Source organism: Leptosomus discolor, chromosome 1 (genome assembly GCF_034619465.1).
Source record: "Leptosomus discolor isolate bLepDis1 chromosome 1, bLepDis1.hap2, whole genome shotgun sequence".
Lineage (NCBI taxonomy): Eukaryota > Metazoa > Chordata > Aves > Leptosomiformes > Leptosomidae > Leptosomus > Leptosomus discolor.
In genome coordinates this window covers 167,640,504-167,653,237 of record NC_141391.1, presented here as the reverse complement: position 1 = coordinate 167,653,237, position 12,734 = coordinate 167,640,504, and the positions used below count along the sequence as shown (strand labels likewise).

Here is a 12,734-nt window from a genome sequence, read left to right as displayed (position 1 = left end):
CTCTGTTCAGCCTACCTGAAGTCAGAACTTTGGACATGAGCATAACTGGGATTGCTTGACCAAGATCAGGACAAAACTGGGATTTTGATGGTGGCTCTATAGGGTAAAATTAATTTTCAAACCCATATAAATGATATCCATAATTAAATTGCTTTAAAACCCATAAAAACTTGGGTATAGTCAAATTCGTATGAGGCCACGGTCCCCTCTTTTTTGAAAGTCAGTTATCTAAGTCTTCACTAGTGCACTTGTCCTGGTTTGGCTGGGAAAGAATTGTAGGCCAGCCATTAGCAGTTTCAAGCCAACCAGGGCAGCTGACCTGAGCTAGCTATGGGTGTAGCCCACATCATCATGTCATGGGCATTAGAAAAGGGGAAGGTTTGCTGAGGGAGCTCCTGTAGGATTCCTGCTGGGATTCTTCCTGCTTCTTCTCTGCTTCTCCTGAGGACCACTCTGCAGTAGACCCTGACAACAGCATACTCATTTGGCTAAGTATTTTTCTGTTTGTCCTGGTGGTGTTTTCATTAAATCTGTTGTACTTTTACCTACTGGTCTTCTCTCCTCTTTTCCTATTCCTCTCCCTGGCTGTTGAGGGTTCACTGGGTGATAGAGGAATTGTTACAGTTTAGCGCTGGGTACAGGCTAAATGTAGACAACACTGTATTTGATAGTTATTATAATCTAGTATCACTGAAATAGCTCAGGTCTACTATACCATAACCATATGGCATTATAGCTTATCCATTCTATCCCTTTTACAGGTTTTGCTGCTTTATGCTTATAATACGGAACCTGTCAAGATTAGCAACATCAAGATTTTCAGTGCGAAGTCTATGTTTTCAGGCCACTTGTGGATTCCGTTGGCTAGGTAAATAATCATTGACCTTATCATGTTATTTCATGCTATAATAAAGATCAGTCAACCATTTAGGATGAGAGAAAATGAAGTACAGAGCTCTAAATCTTTAAAAGCATTCATTTTTGCTTTTCAGTGCTTTTTCACTATAGAACAAAAGTAAGATGTTGTACACACTGTTAAACTCGTGCAAACATATGCCTTTTCAGTACATTAGCATTTTAGTTTTGATTCTTAAAGAACTCAGTAATACACGTTAATTATATTACACTGACATAGCAATGTAAGAAAACACTAGGAAATCTAAGAAGCAATCCCAGCAGTTATTCCCATTCTCTCACTGGATCGGCTACGTTCTCCAACCCATATTGCAACTCTGAGCATGCTGGAATTTTTCTCAGTTGTAGCCCCAGACTCAGCCCTTCATTTTACATCACAGAACGGTTTGGATTGGAAGGGACCCTAAAGATCATCTAGTTCCAAGCCCCCTGCCAGGGACACCTTCCACTAGACCAGGTTGCTCAAAGCCCCATCCAACATGGCCTTGAACACCCCCAGGGAAGGGGCAGCCACAGCTTCTCTGGGCAACCTGTTCCCGTGCCTCACCATCCTCACAGTAGAGAACTTCTTGCTAATACCTAATCTAAATCTCCCCTCTTTCAATTTGAAACTGCTACCCCTCCTCCTATCACTACACTCCCTGATAACGAGTCCCTTCCCACCTTTCCCACAGGCCCCCTTTAAGTACTGGAAGGCCGCTATAAGGTCTCCCCAGAGCCTTCTATTCTCCAGGCTGAACAACCCCAACTCTCTCAGCCTGTCCTCATAGGGGAGGTGTTCCAGCCCCTGATCATCTCTGTGGCCCTCCTCTGGACTCACTCCAACAGGTCCATATCCTTCTTATGCTGGGGGCCCCAGAGCTGAACACAGCACTGCAGGTGGGGTCTCACAAGAGTGGAGTAGAGGGGCAGAATCGCCTCCCTTGACCTGCTGGCCACGCTTCTCTTGATGCAGCCCAGGATGCGATTGGCTTTCTGGGCTGCGAGTGCACGTTACTGGCTCATATTCAGTTTTTCATCCACCAGCACCCCCAAGTCCTTCTCTGCAGGGCTGCTCTCAATCCACTCCTTGCCCAGCCTGTATCTGTGCTTGGGATTGCCCTGACCTACGTGCAGGACCTTGCACTTGGCCTTGTTGAACTTCATGAGGTTTGCACCAGCACACCTCTCCAGCCTGTCCAGGTCCCTCTGGATGGCCTCCTTTCCCTCCAGCGTGTTGACCTCACCACACAGCTTGGTGTCATCAGCAAACTTGCTGAGGGTGCACTCAGTCCTCCTGTCCGTGTCGCCGACAAAGATGTTAAACAGCACTGGTCCCAATAATGAGCCCTGAGGAACATCCTATGGCATTTTTCATTACTTCTTCCTTGTCATTAATCTAGCTTCAGAATTTTGGAATTGCTAAGCAGGTGGAGGGGAAGGAATAATGGACCAAGAAGTGTTTCAGCCCCTGCCACCCTTGTGTTGGTTGAATGAGAAAAACTTTTCTTAGCGAGGCATACGTAAAATACTTCTTCTTACCATTTTTAATGCAAAAAGCTAACGCATTCTCTCTTTCCACTTTCTTTAATGGAAAACTTCATTTTTATAAAATTATGAGATCAGTCTTGAAATGAAAGAAAATGTAGAATTTAATCAATATGTAATAAAACCTAAGTCAGTTTAATTATAACCTGGAAACAACAAATATTGTTGTTTATATCAGCAATAATGAAAAATTCTTGTCTTCTTTCAGAATTATTTCTTTACAGAAGAAATTATCTAAGCTGAAACAGCAAGTTGAAATGTTGATGCAAAGTTCTAAAAGCCTGTCTTCAGCTTCAGAACCTACAAGTTTTCTTGAGCAAAGGGAAACTTTGGAAAGAAGTCCTTTAAAAAAACACAAAATGAATGTTGCAAAAGTGCATCTTGATGAAAAAACAGAAGTAAGTGAGAACAGTTCCGCTCTTAAATATGTTTCACTTTATTTAGGATTTCTGTTTTGGGGAAATAAATGACAGGTAAATTGGAAGGCAGACATAAGAGATTAAACTTCCATCAGCCCTTTCAAGAAACGTTGAAATATTTTCACTTTTCATTTAATATTTAACTTTTTCTTTTCCTTATATATTGCTTGTCACTTTACAAAAATATCAGGTATCTTCAACCTTCCACTTGAAAATAAAGGCTACATCTTCAGGTACAGAGATTTGAAATTTGGTGCCTAATTTATAGTAATCTACATCTGAAAATGCTTGGCAGAGTGTTAAATTAGCATGGCAATCAACCCAAAAATGCTTTTTAAAAATCAGTTACACATCTTCAATACAAAATGGGCAGTTATGGTTTCTGAAACAAGAACCTCCTAATAACGTTATTGAGAGAGGAATAAAACTGGCAGTGAATTTATTTTCATGTTCTCTATGCTGCCTTCCTCTTTTCTTTTTATTAGCAAGGCCAAATATGGTCTGCAACCAAATAACTCCCCCCACATACACACACAAAAGAGGTAATTTCAGAATTTTCCATGTGGTCTGTTTGAGATAATGTCATTGGAATAGAATGTTGCCACAGCGTAACTGCTGCTTGATAAATGCCAAGGCAAAATAGACGTTTATTTTCAAAGTGGGAGACATTTATCATGTGACAGGATTCTCTTTATATCTATTATATGAAATGATTAATGATGTAGAGGCTGTTATTTTGTCTGATGGATGCTGTGAAACAGTGACAATTGTGCACTGTGCCATTATTACGAGGCTGTATTTTGACCGGCTTGGAGAACAAATCGTGTTTTGGCCAATCACAGCATTTTCAGGAGGGTAGACAGAGCTGTCCTTTAGTGGGTGTTCCTGATTACCTGAAGGGTTTTGCTCAAACTTTCATTAATATATGTCAGTAATTGGGAAAACAGTGTTTAGAATACTAATTAGATTAACATGCCATGCATTATACATGTATAAATATCATCTTGTCAGAGTGTTTGTTTGTAATGTCTTCAGTAAACACATAGCAAAAGTATGCTCTCTCACTGGATTTAGCACCTGAGCCAGGGGCAATTCTGCCTCAGCAGAAACTGCAAGGTTTGGGCACTTGTGTTTGTACAGCAAACACAACTATTTGTGTTGCAGAAAATTTATATTCATCAGCTAAGGTTTATTTTGCTGTGAATTCAATTAGAATAACCTAAAACTTGATTGCTCTGAAAAATTTGGTAAAGCTAAGCCATCTGTTAGCTTATCAGAGGAGACTGATAGTACAACATTAGTTTTTTCTTGTTTTGTACCGTTAGGAAATGGCTAAAAGGTGTTTATCTGAAGTCAAAGCGCTGCTGTCTGTTGTTCCAGTCCTGTCCTTGCCATTAACTGAGGTATGCTGTTCTCATTAATAGTAAAAATCTGTTTTCTAAAGTAAACCATTGTTCAGTTAAACTGAAACATGGATTACACTATTAAGTAACTTCCCATTTTTTTCTCATACACTGTTGGGCTTTCTGTTTGGGTTTTATTTTTTCTTCTTTACAAATCAAATACAAATGTGCATGATTACACACTGTGAATATCTTCACTGTTCATTAGAATCACCTTTTTATAGACACAAAAATGTATTAAAAACGAATCTCACTCACAATGGGTTCATCCAGCTTATCCACCATTCTCTGGTCATTGTGTACGCAGACTCCAGTGAATTTCCACAATGCAATTGCCAAATGCAATTTCTTTCCATCCCTCTGTTTTTAACAGTTATTCAGGCTTTCCTTCTGTTTTCTTTAGCTTTCTCTCTCTTGCCCAGGACATGTCCTGAGAGGCAGCATGCCATTTTTTTGTCCATGCTGTTGTATTCCTCTTGTTACGTGGTCACAGTCAGTATCCCAGAGGAAACGATGGGGACTGGCCCACAGCGGGCAGCAGTACTGCTCACAGTTCTCAGCCACCCTAGGGGATCAGGAAGGGACCACAGCTGCCAGGGCTCAGAGAACCCCGAGGAAGATTTTGGAATCCACTGTAACATATCACCCCTCTACTAATCCCCAAATATCTTGCCTGTAATTGTTCACAGTGGAATGATAATGGATAAGTGTGGGAGCGTAGCTCGCTGAAAACAGGCATGGAATGCTAGAGGGCCTGCACAGGGAAAACTCTGTTGAACAGTTTGTCTAAACTAATATAGTAGGCCTCAAGGATGCTTCGGCCTTGAGGGTCAGAATAGAAGGATTAGAAGCTAACATCCGTATGAGGCGGAACGCATTAGTATTAATAGTAAAGTGATAGGTAGAAGCAGATGACTGATGTATGTATAGCACAATTAGAGTTTATGAAAAACTGCAAGTCATGATGACTTTGGAAAATTATGCTATATAAGAAAGTGCATCTGCACAATAAAACGAGTTTTCCTGATATAACTCATATTGAGTCTTTTGTGGATTCTCCAACTCCCGTCTCCACAGATAAGGCATCCACTGTACACTTCTTTTCCCATCAGGTAGCTACCAGAGGAGAATCTAGAGTTTTTATCTGGTAACAGTTTGACTAGTGGCCCTTTACAGAAGACAGACTCTGTAATGCTGTCCTGTGCACCCTGCAGCCTCGTACCTAGGAGCACATGCTTGCCTTTTATACATACTGCACCATTCTTGCCACCCCTTGTTATCCATCCTGAAGGTTTCTCTCAAATAACTCTCAGACCTTCATATCACTCAATCTGGCTTTATTAATGCATCAAAATCCATACACATTCATTCTGCAAAGCTGTACTTTTCACGGTCCCACTGAAATATCTTCCACGGTAGAGAGATTTGACAGACACCTAGCGAAAGGTACAGCCCAGCTTTCACTGAATCACATGGACCTACTGGACCTATTTTAAATTCTTGTGAATTCCCCTTCGCTTATCCTGCTTCTGGTTGTGGGCCTACGATGAAAGTGAGGGAGCAGATTTCAGTGGTGTCCTTCCAGTAAGAATATGATGTTAACTGCTCCGTTTTCTTCTGGCTAAATGCCGCAACAAGCTAAAATGTTTCAACAGGTGGAACAATGGGCTTCTTGTCACAACGTTTCAGATAGAGACTTCAAACTGAGATCCTATTAGATATGGCAGATTTGGTTGAGCCAATGCAGCCTAATCCTTCAAGATGCTGAGTATCTTCATTCTTCTCTGAAGCCAACAGAACTTGCAGAGTGTTCAGCACTTCAATATGTAAAGCGTATTTCTAAGTAGTTTTTCCAAACTTTCAAAGAAGGTGTATGTGTGCATCACCCAGTCATTTTGGATAGAGATGGAAAGCTCAGAGGGGGAGCTACCTAGACCGTAGGGTAGTACATTCCCTTTGTTTTCAAGCATGCAGGAGAAGGCAGCAGATACCTTGCTTATATGTGGTTTTACATCATTTTTCCCCACCACACTTTTTTGTTGTTTGCTTTCTTGTGAATTAATTGGACAAAGTCGGTTCTAAATTGTGGTATTTGTTTTCTCATTCTCCAAGCTGTCACACTTTAACTCCTATCATGTTTCCAGCTTCTCTTTGATTCTCTTTTTTTGTTCATGTGTCTTACGGTGCTTTTGATTCAGCACTGAATTATATTTCTAAGTGGAAAAAGTGCATTTTTATTGAATTATTCATTTAAAATTATTTGATTGTTCATGTTTTAAGAATAAAAATTGATCAGCTGGCTGGTTTCTAAAGCTATTTAATGAATAGCTGTGTTCTTGAGGGGTATAATAAACCATAGTGTTTGAGAGCGCAAATCTTAAATGTTAAAAGTAAATGTAGAAGTAAAATAATTGCATTAAAAATTAATTTCCCTAGATAGCTTGTTCCAAGCTTCTCTTCCTTTAGTTAGCTTTTCTTAATATCCAAATCAGCTAAATAGTTCTTCTCCATTTCCAATGGACATCCAAACCAGTTTATCATTGCCCTCCGTTTCACCTTTCACAGTTAGCTCAAGTCTTTCAACTTCTCATCTCAGGAAAAGCCTTCCAAATTACCGATCGATCTTGCTGCTCTTGCCTGCTATCTCCATTTCACCTACAAACTTTGTGAGCAAGACTGTTCATAGAAATTTCCTCCCCTTAATCCTGTTTTACTAGTTTCCTGCAAGAGATGTCATTAACCATGAATTTATATTGAGGCGATGAGCATTTCTAACATATTTGTTGGTTGTAGGTCAGAAATCTGGCTTTAATATGGAGCTGTTTGTATATATGTACTTTATGGTACCTACAAGCTTAATAAAGTTATTTATTTGGTATTTTTTTCCCTGTTTTTTTCAGATCCCATTTGATGTTACTTTGCAATCAATAGCAAGTTTGGAAGATATGTTTGATCCTGCCAAAGGATGTATAATAACTGAACAAAGCCTTTTCAATTGGATCATTTCTCTGTTTCGCTAAATTCTGTTTTTGCAGTGACTTAATCTGTTGCTGAGTGCTATAGACTTAGACTTAACCTCATTAATCACACCAGGATTTGGCTCCTAATGGTTTCATAATTTTAGTTTTTAGCTTATTTCTAATTATTTTAAAATTAATAGTTTTTAAAATTAAAATACATTTTGGGGGATTAAAACTAGTTTCTTAGTAAGAGGATTAAAAATTTGATTTATTCTAATTGAGTTTGTTGAGGTTTTTCTAGCTTTTCAGTAATTTCTTATTGTTTAGAAAAGCCAAATAGGCTTGTAGCCTTCTAGCATCCGTTAGTAGATACTGCTCTTTCCCTGAACTTTTATTCTCATCAGCAATTTTTTAATTGCTTTTGCAGTTAGCAAAAGTTGGTTTTATTTTTGAGGTTGAGATTTTTTTTTGGCCTAAAATCACCACCGAGTTTGTTCTTTTACACTTCTGTTTGGAACTAGCATTTCAGACTTTTCTGTCTTTTGTTAAAGAAAAAACATATCATAGGTTGCTGAGGATGAACACAACCATTCAGAAGTCTCCATAATTTCAAAGCATTTTTCTGAAAAAAACCCGAACAACTCAAAACAAAAAAGCCAGTTTAAAAAAACATACGACCCAGGACGTTTGGGCAGGAGCCCTGTGAGACTTGTCCCATCCCTAGCTATGCTTCTGTGTAGCTATGAAAATTCCGGACTAATAGTTACCATTCTTGTATTCAATTTCAGTGAAAAATAAACAATTGGGCTGAAACGCCAGCCCCTCTCACTTCAGTCAGGCTCTCCCTGTGCTGTAGCCCAGTGATAAAATGGTAAAATATTTTGAGCTATTTGGAAATTGCAGATTTACCTTGGCTTGTGCCTTTCAGAGAAATGTTACCTGGTTGAGTGGAGTTTCTTTTACGGACAGGGAGAGAGAGAGAGATGTAAAAGATTCAGCATAATGGGTATCTTAAATGTGACCAGTAACAGGAAGAAATGGGGTGAGGTTTTCTGCTATCTTTCTTTATCCCTGTAAAAGAAAGAAAAGCGGATGTATTTGTGTTATGTGTAGCTTTTTAAAAGTTGTGCCTTTTTTTGGTTTTTGTGCAGCCTTTTCTGGAATGCTGTAGGCAGTACGAAAATTAGAAAGATCATGACACAATGATAAAAAGAAGGTAAAACCTGAGTAACTGATAGGGAAGGTATTTTTGCAAGACAATTTTAAAACTGAGTTAGAATGGTTATTTAACTCGGCTGCCCAACAGCCAGTTCGGAGGAGATAATCCATATTCTTTCAATTAAAAGAATTTATTGTTCTGCAGTTCTTCAAAAAGCAGGAAAGATAAAAATTGCCGTTACTCATTTTTCTTTTACAAGGAACAAGTAGAAAATTGCAGCTTTTTTGAAAAGCTACTCAGTCTTTCCTTGTGCTTTGCAAAAACTGTAAACCTTTCCTTTTCTGTTTGGGGTCACCTTGAGGATTATCAGAGGACTTCCGTGCAGCTTAATTAATATTTGTAAAACACTCTATAGCATCAGGTGAAAATGGAAGTGAAGTTCTGTTACAGACAAGGTGTTTCTTCAGTGCTGCCAGTCTGAACCTTGTTATGATTCCTGTACTTGAAAGAGAAATATTAAATAAAACGCTTTACCTATGCATTTAATATACGTTACACTTTCCAAGATATTTTTGTGGAAACAGAAATATTATCCTACCATCTCCTTTAGCACAGCAAAATAATAATGTTGAAACACTGGCCTCACTGTATCCATAGCAGCAGATTTTACTCTCCTAAACACAAGATTAAATATTCAATGCAGGTTTCAGAAGAAAACATTGGAGAAAACATTTTTCTTTTAGCATATAATTAAACTCTTTAGTTAAAATCTGCTTGTAAAGAAGGAAGCTCATATCTAAACATCTCCAGTAATTGCACAGAAAAAAAGTAGAAAGCTAATTGCAAAGTAAATTGTTTCTTTTATGCATTATAGTAGTCTGGGTGGGTTTCTCCTTCCCAATGAATGCAGACTAAAGCTTTCAATATGTGAGACTAGCATAAATTTGTGTCAGCACCATGCTCAATTAAATTTCTATAGAATACTTGTCTGTGTCACTGTCTCCAAAACTAAAAAGGAAGAGGGGAAAGGCACCTTCTTTGATTTCACAGTCTGAAGTGCAAGGGAGGGCCCTCCTGCTATGCGAAGGTTCCGTGATCTGCCCTGTACAATGCTGCCGAAGGGCTGCTGACTGCCTCGACAGCTTTGAGCCACTGGCATGTTTACCAATTCTTTTCAAATTTTAACTGAAATATTTCTCAATTTCCCATCTGTGGAAGGAATGGATAGTGTTTCCCTATCTGACAAGTTGTGGGACAGGGCAAGGAAAGAGAGAGCGAGCGAGCACTGTGGGGACAAATTGAAAGGATTCTGAAATGAGTGACATTTTATCTTCAGTGCATCTGCTGGGTCAGGGACAAGAAGGACCCAACAGGGAACTAAAGAACAGTAAAAAGAGGTTTGGGTTTGTTTTTTTTTTTAATTCCTTTGGTATTGTCTGTTCTGTGAACTAACTGAAGTAAGTGTCCTGAGAACAAAACCAGCTTCTGGTCCTGTAATTAATAACTGCGTCTTTGAGAATGTGCTGAGGCTCAAATTGAAATTGAATGGGGAGCTTAACATTGACAGGTCTGAACGGGGTTTAGAATACTTCATTTTTCAAATACTGCTTCAAAATACTGTTACGTTACATTGCTGCCTTGAGTGAGGTTCTATATTCAAGGCATTCGCAGCATTTGTCTCGTGCCTAAAAATATGAAGCAACCTGAAATTATTTCTGGTAAAATTAATTTTATGATGTGGAAATTAGTAATTTCACACAGATTAATTCAATTATATGTGACTGGTGTTTAAATTCCACTACAGCTCCAATTCACTTTCATTTTTTGTTGGCCTAAATATTTATCCAGTTTTTGGATGACATAAATCTAATGAAATCATCCTAGTAATTAGCCTCACTATGCCTCAGTTTCTTTATCTGAAGATAACAGTAATCCCCTCATCAGCAAGGCATCTGAAGTTTTCTGCATCAACATTTGGAAAATATTTTCAGATCCTTGAATGCAAGAGACAGGGAATTTAAGTTATTATTCAATTGAGACACAATGTAAAAGGGATAGTAATTTGTTTCCAAATCCATTTTCAGTGAAATCCAAGAAGAAAGATATTTTAAAAAGAATAATGATGGAACTAGAATTAATTGTTGGAATTACAGGCTAATATGCTGAACTAATTAAGACAGCAAAGAGTTCCATTTATGTTTGCCAAAGATTTTCTTTGAGTTAAAGATACTGAGTACATCATCAAATGAGAGAAGTGAAAATATGAAGCATAGGTTAATCTTTAAAATAGAGTGGGTGAAAGGGTCCAGAGGCAAGTGCTGAAGTCAAATATTTACCACTGCAATTTAATTTTCCGCTTTGAAACCCCAGAGATAATTAGAATTATTCTCATTTGTCTCCCATGTCAGCATGATTTAGGATCCTTCTTAATGCACAAAGGAAAAAAAAAAAGTACGGGTTGAAGGGAATTACACCAAAAATCTCCGTGTCACACAGTGGAACACCAGAATATGCTACATAAGAAACCATCGCAAGGCGATGGATCCGGCTCCGCAGTCTGTCTGGGCTGTTCTCAGGACAGCTGTGAGGAGGGTGCCGCTCTGTAACGAGTCGGTGCACCTTCAGGGCTGGTTTAGCTCCTGGCCAGACATCCGGAATTGAAGGGAACATCTCAGCAGCCACCGAAAGATAACAATGTCCTGGCAAAGCTCCTTGCTTCTTGGCACCCGTGTGTTCTCCTCACTGAGGCCCGGCGGGGTCTGCACAGGAGCCTCTACGGTGGGTTTTCAAAGGCGAGAACTGCAAGTGCTTGAGGGCTCCCATGGCTGCTCTGCAACGGGAACGGAGTGAGGCCTGTGCTTCGTGCGTCGCACCTTGCTTCACTCCCCACAGATACCGGCATCGTATAGCTAGAATACGGCAGAGCCAGAGGTAAAGCTCAAGATTCTCTTTATCCTGTAAAACTACTGAACATGTTTTATTATCATACAACGTGTAGTTTATCAATAAGCTCTGGTATGTTCTTATGATTCCACTACCAAGTGGAATAACACCAACTATTTCAAAACTGCTTTAAAGCACAGTTATAACCATGAAGAAATCCAGGTTCTTTGTTCCCCAGTGTCCCAACTGGTCTTATCCCCCAGGAACTCTGCGGTTCACCATTCAGAACCAAGTGTCACTGCCGCTACACTGAAAACCTTGTTTATGGGCAAAAACGAAACCAACCTAAGTTTAAAGCCAGAAATTTATTAGTGTAGTTGAAATCTTAGTGTAATTTATGAATCGTTATTAACCCAGGTCTAATCATTACTTCTATGCAGAAAATGTTTAGATAATAATAATAGTAATAATACAGTTAAAATTATTATATAAACTGTTACTATTTTTGCCCGTCTTCATCTGTGTAATGCTCACACTTCCTCCGCCCCCCTGGGTCTGAAGGTCAGTGGTTTCCTGCTAGTGTGTGTGCGCGAGGAGCTGTTAGTGCAAGTCACCGCATCTGGAGTCACGGGCCAGGAAGAATATGATGATATTTCCTTCTCCCTCACTCTAGGATCAATGTGGAGTAATTTTTTTATGTTTAACACACTTTTACACCTTGCTGTTCCTCTGTGGGTTTGCAGTTCCATGTTACACCTAAATTCGGTATACATGTTTTACGTGTGTTAGGTACCCGGTTTTGGTTCTCCTCGTTACCCATGAAAACTGTCTGCGAGTTCAAAGCTCTGCGAGTCTTTAACTGAGAGCGAGTCATTTGTAGCCGTGGGCTCTCCAGCACCAGGGATGTGCCCCATCCCTCCTCACTCCATCGGCTGCGTCCCGAGTCTCCACTTCTCAAGGCCTCTGCTGTCCTGCCCGGACTCCATATTGCTGCACTGTCATTATGTCACTTGTGATGCAACTACCCTCTTTCTTTCTTAGTGGTAGGAAATTGATTGGACTTTTTCCTCTGTTTCAAAATCTGAATGTGCACACAGCAAAAACCTTGATGAAAGGAGTGCATCCTGCACTTGGATGTTCTTGATTTGTACAAAATCATTAGTCACGGGCTGTGTATTTGGCTGAGATTCCCAGAGAGGGGCCGGTTCTCCTCCTTTGGAAAGCTCCGTGAAGAGGGTTTCCCCTTCCACCTGCAAGGCGGTTTCCCTCCAAACCAGGTGTGTCTGTCTCAGGTGCGAGGGAACTTTCTTGGGGAGTCTCTTTTACAGCTCCGCACTCTGGCGTGGAATTCCCCGCCTTGCGCGGGCGGCCTTCATCCTTTCCAGCCACAGCACCGCCCCGCTTTAAGAATGGGGCTTCTTGCTGCCGTCCTTTCCCCAAAGGTGATACCCCAGGATGTCCCAGGGGT

General features: G+C 39.9%; 1 protein-coding gene across 1 annotated transcript in view; it reads left to right on the top strand.

Annotated features, from left to right (window-relative positions):
• The window catches only part of CFAP54 (cilia and flagella associated protein 54), a 119,634-nt gene extending 112,350 nt beyond the window's left edge, over positions 1 to 7,284 (top strand). Inside the window, exons 67-70 of the mRNA XM_086461804.1 lie at positions 762 to 868; positions 2,651 to 2,840; positions 4,187 to 4,264; positions 7,165 to 7,284. Of these exons, the coding sequence (XP_086317930.1) occupies positions 762 to 868; positions 2,651 to 2,840; positions 4,187 to 4,264; positions 7,165 to 7,284 (495 nt within the window). The remainder of the gene's footprint in view (positions 1 to 761; positions 869 to 2,650; positions 2,841 to 4,186; positions 4,265 to 7,164) is intronic.
• Positions 7,285 to 12,734: the final 5,450 nt, after the last annotated feature.